Below are 11,808 nucleotides of genomic sequence, written 5' to 3'. Positions count from 1 at the left end.
GCTAAACTCTGTCACTTAAGGAGTTCTACATAGAACTTTTTTTAATCTTAAATGCAAAATGTAGGTTTTTTTGTACAGTTTTGGGTTAATTGCTGCTCTGAATGTGTTGTCCTTTCAGAAAACAGTCTTTTTGTTGAGTCTGTATACTCCAGTTAATGATTAATCAATTACTAAATTAGTTGATCATTTCAATAACTGATTAATCATGATGAATTCAGTTGGTCCTCTCAGCCTTAGGTCATACTATCAGCGAATTAAACAACTTCTTCAAGATGCAATTCTTTCACCTGACACATGAAGTCCGGTATGACCCGATGGAAGACGGAGTTCTGCAGGCCGAAGCCTTTCTCTCCGGTGCACAGCGCTCTGAAGTTCTCCGCCGTTTTGGGGACAATGTGAGAGAAAAGCTCGATGGTGATGGAGCCCAGCGGCTCGCCGTCGGCTGCCACCCTGAGGAACACCAGCGGGTTCGTGTCTCTGGAGTGTTCCTGCACTCTGGACAGCACCGAGGCGTCATCGCCGGTTTGGCCGATGCGGCTCTGACATTCGCAGAAGGTCTTCCTGAACGACTCGGCTAACTCTGAGGTTTTGAACTTGGCTGCCAGCTGCTCCACCTCACCTTCACCGTCTGAAGGAGGAAGCAAAACTTTTAGGAAGACGGCAACAAAACCACCAACACTTTTCCTTTATTAGATACACAAAGTATATTAGTATTCATATTCATTGAACCTTTTCACATTTTGTAATAGGGCTGCAGCTGACTATTTTAGTAATCACTTACAAATAAAAAAAACAAGAGGCACATTTAGCAAATTTTTCATTATTTTATGTAAAAATGCTTTTCTAAGAAAAATGCTTAAAATGAAAAAACAATCGCATTCCTTTAGCGTACAGTACGCTTGATCAGTTTTTAATTATTCAACTGTACATCTTTGAAAAGCAGATATATATATATATATATATATAGCCCAATATATATTGTGCTATACATTTCCTACATAGCCCAATATAGGCAATATTGGGCTATTTTCTGCACAACCAACAAGAATGCAGAGTGGTTTCTGAATGGAAAGTCAAAAACAAAAACGTCTTTTTCAGTAGCACATACAGCAGAGAGACCAATCCTGCTGGAGCTCTGCTGAGGTTGCTACTTGAGGGGAAGTGCCGTTTTATTTGTGACCTTACATTCAGGAGGTTTTCCAAACGACATCAACTTAATACCAGAAACTGGCTGGGTTTTTGGTTTTTAAAAGCTTGGCCTATTTCTAGAAACATTAGAAACCCAAATTGAAGAACAAAAGCGTGCAAAATGTGAACTTTGAATCATAGTTTCCCCATTTAACTGCTTGTACCCGAGTAGTCGGTGGCGGTCCAGACGAGCGCGTTGGCGGAGGTGTTCATGGGTTTCAGCTCCATGGACTCTGAGATGGTGTGGTTGGCACAAACCCTCAGCACCTGGTCTCTTCGCATCAGGATCCGGTAGAAGTGTTTGGTCGGGTGGAAGAGGATCTTGAGGTCTCCGATGCCGCGCTCCTTCCACTGGCCGAGGTCGCGGTCCCATCGGTACAGCTTGGCTCGCTCTTTAAACAAGATTTCCTCATCTTCCTCGCCAGATTTAGTCTCCACCTTAAGAGAGTAAAAAACATTTAGAGGTGAGAAAGGGCTGGCGTTAAATTGAGCTTTTTGATGAATTGAAATKTAGTTTTTTGTATATTTAGTTTTGAGAAAATCTGGATTTTTTYCCCCCCAACCAAAGGAATTTTTGAGTTTCCTTATTTTGGCAGTTTGACTAGCGTGTTTTACAAGTTTCTATTTATTTACACTCTGAATTCAGATCATCTCAGGGACAGAACATTCAGAACAAACCAACATTTCTTATTTTTAATTATGAGAAGAAGGTAATTATAGTACAAGAGTTGTACGACAATGGAGAATAAAGTAGTAATTTTACGAGAATTTCAACACAAAAATTTAAAAATTTAAATCAGGAATGTTGAGCATCTTGTGAAGTTAAACTCCAGTAAATATATCCAAGCTTTTTACTCATTAAAAAGATTTTCTTTTTTGTGATTTTAAGATGTTTTTCTGGTAAAATTGCATAAAAAGGCACTTTGACATTATTTTTATAGAAGAGAAAACTCAGAAGAAGAAAAAAAAATCAATAAATAAACGTAAAAAAAATTAACTAAAATCTGATCTGGAATGAAAAAAGGAGATTTTAATTTCAAGTCATATCCTCCAGTGCCGAGATCTTAAATGTTTTAACCATAAAAACGAGGAGCGTATTTGAAGGTACCTCCGGTAGAGAAACGATGGGCTCAAAGTAGATATCCACGTTGTTGGAGGCCTCCTCTTCATCACTTCCCTCCTCGGCGGCCGAGTTTTTGGCCTCAGTGGGAGCTGCAGCTCCAAACACAGTCGCTCCGGCATTCGCCCAGGAGAAATTGGCATCTGATTGAGGACAGAGCGTCAGGCATAATTAAATAATTTCAGAACAGTGGAAAAGAGAAGCTTGGCAAAGGTTCTGCTAGAACAAACCTTGAGATCCAAATGCGAATTCGTCTGTGTTTTTGGCGAGGTCAGCAAACGAAAACCCCTCAAGTGAGTTGAAGCCAAAGGAGGAAGAATCTGAGAGGGAAATAAACGGGATTTTTAATTAAATTATTCTGATTATGACCAGAAAACTGTCGGTGAAACTCAGATTATAAAGTCTGTACCCGGAGCAGCTGTGGTGTCGGTTCTGGACTCTGGTTCTGGGCTCTTCTTAGTGGACAGGTCGATAGGAGAGCTGCTGCTGCTGGGAGTTTCACTCTGAGTGTCTGTGGGTTTTTCTCCTAGCTGATCGTCTGGAGTGGGTCTGCCGTCTGCAGGTTCTGCTCTGCTGGTCGACGGGCCTGAAGCCGAGGCTGAGGCCTGCGAGGGTTCTGTAGGATCGGTGGAGACCGGCTCACCTCTGTTTAACTGGGCAACCTGAAGAAGGTTTAATTATTTAATGATGTTCTGACCAGCATGTTGCTGTAAAAGCAGCAGGCAAAAAAAAACAACAAAAGGCTGAGAAACTGACAGATTTAAAGTTGACCACAGACAGTTTTAATAAAACTATCCATTAATAAACCTTAAATATTATAACTTTCTCTGTGTTTGATGAATACTTCTAAAGAGTAATATTTAACATTTTTTCATGTTAATGTAATTTGGCAATATACAAATAAAACAGATTTAATTTGACTGAAAAAATAAGACCAAGTCTTTAAAATAAATAAAAATAATAACAATAAGTTGCTTTTTGGTGTCTAGAAAAGGAGCTGTGTCAAAAACCTCCCAAATGTTAAATCAGTTGTTCATTAATTTTTTGCACAAAATGATTCTTAGTTGAGATTTTACTCTGCTCAGTTCTGTCTATTTTGATCTGTTTTAGGGCCTCCTGTCACTTTAAATCCAGATAATCTGCTGCTGGCCACGCTCCCAACTCAATCTTTACACTTGCACATGAAAATGGCTACAAACAGATGCGTGATTATACAACCGTACATCTTTGAAAAGTAAAAGCTGAGCCTCCTGCACAACCAACAAGACTGCAGCCAGTAGTTACTGGATGGTATGTCAATAACTAAACACTTGTCTTTTCCAGCAGCCATTGTGCAGCGATAAAACCAGCTGAGAAAATGTGCTGGAGCTCTGCTTGGGTTGCTAGGTAACAAGCTGCAGGTTGCTAGGCAACGGAGACCAGCCAATGGAATGCGACTTGACAGTCGCAAGGTTTTTGAAACAGCTCATTTTCAGGACACCAAAAAACATTAAACATTTGGGTGTTTAAGCTTTTGGGCCGTTTTTAGAAGCAATTGAGATCCAAAAAAACCCTCATAAAATGTGAATTTTGCATAATAGGTCCCCTGAAAGATTGTCAGAAGGGGGGAAAGCAGGTGAAAATTTGGATAAAACTCTATGTGACCCATTACCAGGTCTTGCTGGGCTTTGCGTAGCTCCGTCTCAAAGTCTTCAGGCTCCTCGCTGTCCGGGTCGCTGTCTGTGGCGCTCAGGCCGCAGAAAAACGTCGGGGGAAGCTGGAGGCTCTTCGCCCGCTCCTCTTCCTCTGGCGTTGGTTTCTTCTCCCAAACAAACTGGCAGTCTGGCTCTGAGAGCAGCACAGAGGTTCAGTGTGATGGAGAATTACTCAAATGTGTTTCAGTTGCTGTTATGACGGCAGTGTGACAAAGTTTGAGCGGCTTACCCTCAGCAGAGACTGCTGCTGCTGCTTCAGGAGCATCTGGGTAGAGCTTTCCATTCAAGGCTCTTACAGCTGACTCAAAGTCCTCATCTAACCATAAAAAAGAAATTCAGTAAAAATCTCCCATTTTTAAGTTTAGGTGGCATATAAAATTTTAGCTCACAATTCTGCTTTCCGTTGATTTACCAGGTATTAACTGTTTGCATCTTTATGATACCCAATAATGGTGTAAAAATAAGATGAATAATACAAAACCACAAGGAAAAGTTAAGATGGATTTAATTTCTAAATCTGCTGGTCAAGCAATACAACACCAGCAGAAAAATAATATTTGGTACAGATTTAAACAAGCAAATGTAGTGGATTATGATAAATTGGCAAACTGCAGCAGCATGTCTTTATACAAACAGGATGGAAATTCACCAATTAAAAATCCTAATTTGTTCAGATTGATTTGCTAATCCAGCCAAAATTAACTGCAGATTGTGATCAACTTCTGACATATTTCAACGTGGATGAAAAATTAAATTTTTTATAACTTTGAAGCTTTTTTTCCACCTGTGTTAAAAAGAGTCCAGTATGTTTCAGAGAAAAAAACAGTAACCTGCTTGTATTAGTGTGTGAATTATTAATATAATTTTGATATTAAATCATCATATTAAATAAATGCTCCTCATTACAGACATTCTTTAAATCCATCAGATTGCGAAAATGACTCCACTGACTTTCTGACAGATTTGGTTCAGGGATTATACTATATAAGATTTTCGTAAAACTTTATATTGATTTGGATCCAAGCTTGGACTTATTGTGGCGCTTAAAATTAAAAATTATCTATTTAAATTTTAACCACAACAACCTTTACAACCCAAAGAGACGTTTTTAGTAAACTTGTTTAGAGCGACAAATGTCACTTTTTCCTCTATTAGATGTTGACATTTGTGGAAAATTATGCTTTTCCCTCAATAGATTTGCTTGATGTTTAGTAGAGTTGTACAGGATGCCTCACAATTAGGGTGGAGAAAGTAGCTTTGTTTGTTTTTGCACTTTTCATAAATCAGGTCTCACCATCGGGTTCGTCATCGCTGGTGTAGCCTGGCTCGTTCTTGTAGCAGAAGAAGGTGAGAGGCAGCCGTAGTTCCCTGGCTAAAGCCGCCTGCTCGGCTGTGGGCTCTCTGACAAAAACAATCTCCACATCGGAGTCGTCATCCGAACCCGAGCTGGACGCCTCCGTCTGAGGAGAGCCTATGATACAGATACAGCAGCAGTGAACATTAAGCTACTTCAAGGACTCATAAGTCACATTTATTTACTGCAGCTTTCAGTGCAAGTGTTAGATCCACACAGTAACATAAAATCACATGCACAACAATGAAACGCATGCATGTGATTTACTGCAGTGAGAAACTACCTGTAGTAGTTTGATGACATTAAACTACGCAAACATTCGAGCTTTACCCCTAATTAGCTTCTGCTGATGTGCACATCATCTGCAAATGCCTTGCCTGGCAGCAAATTACATTTCATGCTGCTGCTGCAGATCCAGCACTAAAAATGGCTCTGTGAAAAATGTCACAGTGCGTGCCTCCGTGAAGGAACATCCTGTGTCTTCAGATCACCTTTCAGGAAACTTTTTACTTTACCGCCTCCTGCTGCGCTTCAACACTGCACTTTATGCACATTTACAGGACAATAACTGTGTTTTTGTTGACCACATAATCACACAAACTGGAATTATGAAAATAAATTTGCTTAAATTTTGAAATAAAAACAAAAAAGTCTTTTGCCAAGTTGTGCTAAAATTAGGCGGTATTTTGAATGCATCAAAATTAGCGAATTTTGCAAAACTGCACTGGAAATTTTTTTTTTCGCATAGCATGTCGTGATCAACAGTCGGATGTTACTACTGGCAGAAAACACGAAGACGACGACAGGAAGTAGTGGTAGAATAATGGCACAAAGTGTTTTTTAATGACTTATTCACATGTGACTTTGTGTTTCTTATTGTGAATTTTTTTTTTATTTTATTTTTTTTACATTAGTAGAATGTTAAAGTTTTGATCTCATTTGTAATGAAAACAAAGCTAGTTATGAACAGATTTTTTTAAGTAAAGGCTTTTTATACAAAATTCAGTCAGTTTTACTAAAACTGCATGCATAGGATCTGTGAGAAATCCAAATAATGTGGGTTAAAATAAAGAAAAAACAGCTATTTACTTTTGTATATACAGTGCCTACAAGGTAAAAAATGTAATTACTTTTACAGCTTGTTTGTGAACAAAACTGCAATGTAAATATTTTTTTCACATCACACGAGTCATGTGATTAACAGCCAGATGATACTACTGGCAGAAAACACAAAGAAGACGACAGGAAGTAGCAGTGCCATGTTTTTTAATGATGCATTGTTAGAAATATTTAGCATTTTATCTTATGTTTTTGACGTGTGAAGTTGATTTAATCGTGCTGTATATCACCATTGTTCTGTGAGTACATCAGTTCCTGCATTGCAGCTACAGGAGGAAACAAACAGGAACTGGACTCTGCACTCACACTCTGCACTACTCAGCTTGGAGGTGCAACAAGACTGACTCAAGATAAAAACAACAGAAGAAACAATAACACTGTAATTAACTCAAGATAACAGAATACGCTATGTAACTAGGCACCACCCTAAGGAAATAAAAAGAGAGGGTACCACAGAACGTGCTTTAGAGCGGTAGGAGATTGTAACTAATGAACGTCTCTGTCCGTTCTCCTTGCAAGTAAATTTAAAACTCTTGTCTTTCTCCTTTTTGTGCACTGTTTAAATGTTGTAGGTTGTTTGAATCTGACATGCATCTTATAGCAAAAATTGTGGTTATTTGACATGGAAACAAAACTAGCTATGCACAGATTCTTTAAAAAGTAAAGGCTTTTTTATATTAAATTCCCTCACTTAGTAAAACTGCATGCATGGGATCTGTGGAAAAATCCAAACAATTTGGGGTAAAATAAAGGGAAAAAAAATCAGCTATTTACTTTTGTATATACAGTGCCTATAAGGTAAAAAATGTCATTAGTTTTACAGCTTGTTTTGAACAAGATGCTTACATCCTGATGCTGTGTTAAGTTAGACACCAAGAACTGAACTTCAACACACGACATGCAACATGTTAGCTTGAGTCTGTTTGGTCTGTCCACTCCGTGCAAACAGGTTATTGTTTGTTGAAGTCGGGGCCAGCCAGGTGACAGCTGAGGGGTTTTAACACACACTGCAATAGTTAAGAGTACCTGGGCTTTCAAATTGGACGGTGGATGTGCTGGTCCAAAAGGCCATTGGGTTATCTTTGAAAAGCCTAAAATCCAGCCCTAAAGGATGACGGGTTGTTGTTGGTGAAGAGACACTAAATATGAGGCTGCCATGTTCAGAAAACAATGCCAAGATCGTTCAAATGGGAGAAAGTGTGTGACAACCGAGTCTTGACCAAATCCCTGAGCGCTCCTCTTAATAATTAAACTTCATCATCAGCGTGAAACTCATCGTATTGTTTGGCTTTTTAGGATTTATTTCAAAAGCAAGTATCAAGTGCACAAACTTAAATTTATTGTTGATTTTCTTCAAATAATATGTAGGAAACTACACACTTTGTGTATCCAACAATAAACATCTGGCATAATTATTGGCTAATTATTCAACCACTCTTCTTATGAGGAATAGAAAAGCTAATTTAGAGATTTTAAGCTAAATATGTCCAATACACCTGTGACTGGAAACATGCAACTGTGTTCAGGTTCTAACTTAAGTTGAATAATGTGGAAGTCATCCTACAATATTTCCATTATATTTACACTATTGGTAGCAACATAGTCCCCCAGAATGATGCGTACGCCACCATGTTTGACAGTTGGTTCAGTTTTCTTAGGCTTTAAAGTTTCACCTGGATTCCTCAGCTCAGGTTAGGCTTCAAATGACCAAAAACATTCTCTCCAAATTTCAGCTGTCTTAAGGTTCTGATTTTGGAGTAGTGCTTCTTTCTTGGTTAGAAAGAATTCAAATTTGTGCACCCAATTCTTGTCACCAAAAGCCCCAAAACAATACTGTGTTCATGTGAATGAATGAATGTAATCTAAACAGGAGCGTATATGCAGGATTTTTAAATTTTGACTACGTTGGTTTTGTTTGCATACATTAATACAAGTGGTGGCTGGTGGATAAACTTCTGTTAATAGATTCCCTTCCCTGTCTAGAATAAAAAACTCAAATGAGCTGCAATGTTCATTACTGATTAACAGCAAAGAAGAAATGATAGTAGCTTATGAAAAGAAAAAGTAAAATAAAACATAAAAACCACACACCAATAAGGTAGCTAAAACTAACATGCAGAGGAACAGAAGCTGTAGCTTACCAGCTGTCTGTAAAATCCTCTGCATTGTCAGGCAAACTGGGGAATTCTTTCCCTCAACTTTATCACCATGGCGACCCAAAACATTCTGGCATCTTCTCTGGCAAGAGCAAAACTCTGAGAGCCAATCAGCTATTCTGATTGGCCAAATGTTTATTCATTTTCCCTAGCAACCACATGTGATTGGTTATTTAGCTTCACTAGCCAATAGTGCCCCTAAAAGGAGTCTGTTGGGGAAAATTCACTATAAATTCACTAAAATTCAATGTTGACTACATTTAAATAAACACTATTAAGGAACACAGGGTAATACAAATTTAAAAAATGCTTACAGATCATTTTCAATATTTAGATTTTTTTTTTCTCCTCCACAACCAGCCGCCACTGATTAATACAGCTAAAACATAACACTTGTCTTATCACATTTTAAAAAGCAGCAATGGCAGAAAAAAGTGAGACAAATCTTTTGACAACTATGAACAGACTTAGGTGATAGATCCAGTGTCAATTTGCACCAACCAATGAGAAGCAAAAGGGACATTAAAATAAAACATAATGTTTTTTTACCTGTATGCATTTTGAATGCTGGTGCAGGAATTGTAGGCTTGACTGAACTTTCACCATCTTTGGCCGTCAAACCCGACACAGATGTAGATGCTTGGGACTCTGACTTAGGAGAGCCAAAAATCTTCTGAACAGAATCAGAGCCGAACACAAACTTCGGTGGAGACACCACAGTCTTCAGGGGATTGACAGGACTCTGAGATCCAGCCGCAGCCGACCTGGCGGCCGGAGAAGTGGCTGTTTGTTCCCGTGTCGTCTCTTCCAGAACAGCAATAGCTGCTTGCCCACAAAGAGATGTAGTTGTGCTTTCAGATGTTGCTGATGGTCCACTTTCTGAGGGTGCTGAGAGTCTTGGCGTCACAGGAGTCATGAGTTCTGATTTTTCCTGCGCTGCCTTGGCCTCTTCAAAGACCTGTTTGAAAGTATTTGCAGTCTCTTGCATCTTAAACCTCACAGCCAGCTGCTCAACTTTGCCATCTCCTTCTTCGGCAAAGTCCAAGGCACTCCAGACCCAGGCCTTTTCTGCTCCCTTCATGGGCTCCAGCCTCATGGCGGATGAGAGCCAGTGGTTGGCACAGAGCTTGAGCACCTGATCTCTCCTCATTATTAACCTCACACGTTTGGTCTCAAAACTCTGCAGGATCTTGAGGTCTCCAATGCCCCTCTCCTTCCATTGCTTCACCTCTTTGTCATAGCGGTACAGTTTGGCTCTGTGGCTGAAGACCACTAGCTCATTTTCTTCTCCAGTGGAAATCTCAACCAAGTCAGGCAAAGGTACGACAGGTTCAAAGTACTGTCCATCTCGCTCTTCGTCTTGAGTTGTATCCTGCTCCTCGTCGGTACCCACTGATGCTCTGCTCAGGTTGAGCTTCGCAGGAGACTTGGATGGGCTGATGCCGGGTTGGAAACTGAAGCTGAACCCACTTGTGGATTCTCCGAAGCGGAAGAGGTTCTTCCTCAGGGGGCTGCTCGAAACAGGGGTGGTGTAGACCAATGAGTCAGCAGTGTCATCCAAGGCTTCTTCCCGTAGGTCGTAGTTATCCCACTCCAAGGTGGGGCCTGTTGTTTCCCCATGAGGCCTGACCCCTAAACTGGAAAGTTCGCTTGCGGCAGTAATGTCTCCCTGCACTTCGTCGTCTTGGATTTTCGTCTTCTCATCTGTCAAAAACGATTTCAAGTCTTTTAAACCGGACTTCATCTCCTCTGCTTTCTTGATGAGGTGAGCCGTTCGGCCAGTGTCCATCAGCTTGTGGGGCGTCTGCAGAGGGATATCCAGAAGAAGTCTCTGACATTCCTCAAACTTCTCTTTGAACTCCTCTGCCAGCTCCGTGGTTTTAAATTTGGCAGCCAGCTGTTCGAGTTTAGCATCTCCATCAGAGAAGTCGTTGGCCATCCATATCCAGGCTTTGTCTGAGCCAGCCAGCGGCTTAAGGTTCATAGTGGTGGTGATCCAGTGGTTGGCGCAAACCTTCAGAACTTGATCCCTTCTCATCAGCACTCTCAGCCGGCCATTTGTGCCATTTTTAAGAAACTTCAGGGTACCTACACCCCGTTCCTTCCACTGACTGGTGCCGGAGTCGAATCGGAAGAGTTTGACGCGCTGGGAGTAGAGGACCTGCTCATCTTCCTCACCAGTCACCAGGTCCACTTTGTCAGGCATCTGGACCACTGGTTCAAACTGGATGTCATCGTGCTCTTCTGTTTTATACATGCCATCGTCTTCCAGTTCGTTTGAGGCCTCTACCTTGGTTGGGGTCGTCTGTGGCGATGCGAATACCTGTGCCCCTGCTCCCGAGAAACCTTTGAAGTTGGGATCTTTCTGGCCAAACTGGAAGGTTCCTTCGGAGGACTTGGCCAAGTCTGCAAAACTAAACGTATCGGCTTTTCCAGCAATTAAAGGATTTTGATCTTTTTCCGTTTGGTCTACGGAAGGTGTAGACACATTTTCTTTCTCCTTGTGTTTGTCAGCCATGTTTTTGAGGATACTGGAAGCAGACCCTGTTGAAGTTTGATTATTAGATGAGGTTGAATCTGTTGCAGAGTCCTGAACGCCAAACTTGAAGCCACCAGCTGGGATGGGCATTGAAAAAGAGAATCCAGAGGAGGTTGTGGTGGCTGGCACAGCCGGTGGAGCTTCAAACTTGAATGCAGATGCTGAAGCTTTGTCTTTATTTTGTCCAAACTGAAATGCACCATTGCTTCCAAAAGGAAATGCAGGTCCAGCAGCCTGGTTGGATGAACTCGTGGTTCCAAAGTTGAAACTGAAAGACGAGGCAGAAGCAGCAGATGTGACTGTGCTTTTAGCATTAGGGTTTGAGGTTTTACAGGCCACACATTCATTGGAAGAGGCCTTATTTCTCACGAGACAAGCCTCACAGTCCCATTCTCCTTCCTTCTTGCCAAACATGGCCTCTAAAGAAGGATTTGGATTTGGAGACTGGCAAGAAACACACTGAGCTGCTGACCCTTCATTTCTGACCAAACAGACGTTGCAGTCCCACTGTCCATCTTTCTTGGCAAAATCTGCCAGAAACCCCGACGCCGCAGGTGCAGTTGGTGCTGCTGGAGCCACAGTGGTTGATTGAGCTGCTGGAGCCACAGTGGTTGATTGAGCTGCTGGAGCCACAGTGG

General features: G+C 41.0%; 1 protein-coding gene across 1 annotated transcript in view; it reads right to left on the bottom strand.

Annotated features, from left to right (window-relative positions):
• Positions 1-11,808, bottom strand: part of ranbp2 (RAN binding protein 2) — a 28,731-nt gene that overhangs the window by 1,069 nt on the left and 15,854 nt on the right. Inside the window, 10 exon segments of the mRNA XM_017302497.1 lie at positions 288-628; positions 1,353-1,626; positions 2,297-2,451; positions 2,539-2,628; positions 2,718-2,970; positions 3,960-4,135; positions 4,232-4,318; positions 5,297-5,473; positions 7,502-7,579; positions 9,181-11,808. The exon segment at positions 9,181-11,808 is cut by the window's right edge and continues 28 nt beyond it. Coding sequence (XP_017157986.1) covers positions 288-628; positions 1,353-1,626; positions 2,297-2,451; positions 2,539-2,628; positions 2,718-2,970; positions 3,960-4,135; positions 4,232-4,318; positions 5,297-5,473; positions 7,502-7,579; positions 9,181-11,808 — 4,259 coding nt within the window.

Source organism: Poecilia reticulata, linkage group LG2 (genome assembly GCF_000633615.1).
Source record: "Poecilia reticulata strain Guanapo linkage group LG2, Guppy_female_1.0+MT, whole genome shotgun sequence".
NCBI lineage: Eukaryota > Metazoa > Chordata > Actinopteri > Cyprinodontiformes > Poeciliidae > Poecilia > Poecilia reticulata.
The sequence above is the reverse complement of the archived record's forward strand: the minus strand, read 5'-3'. Positions and strand labels throughout refer to the sequence as shown.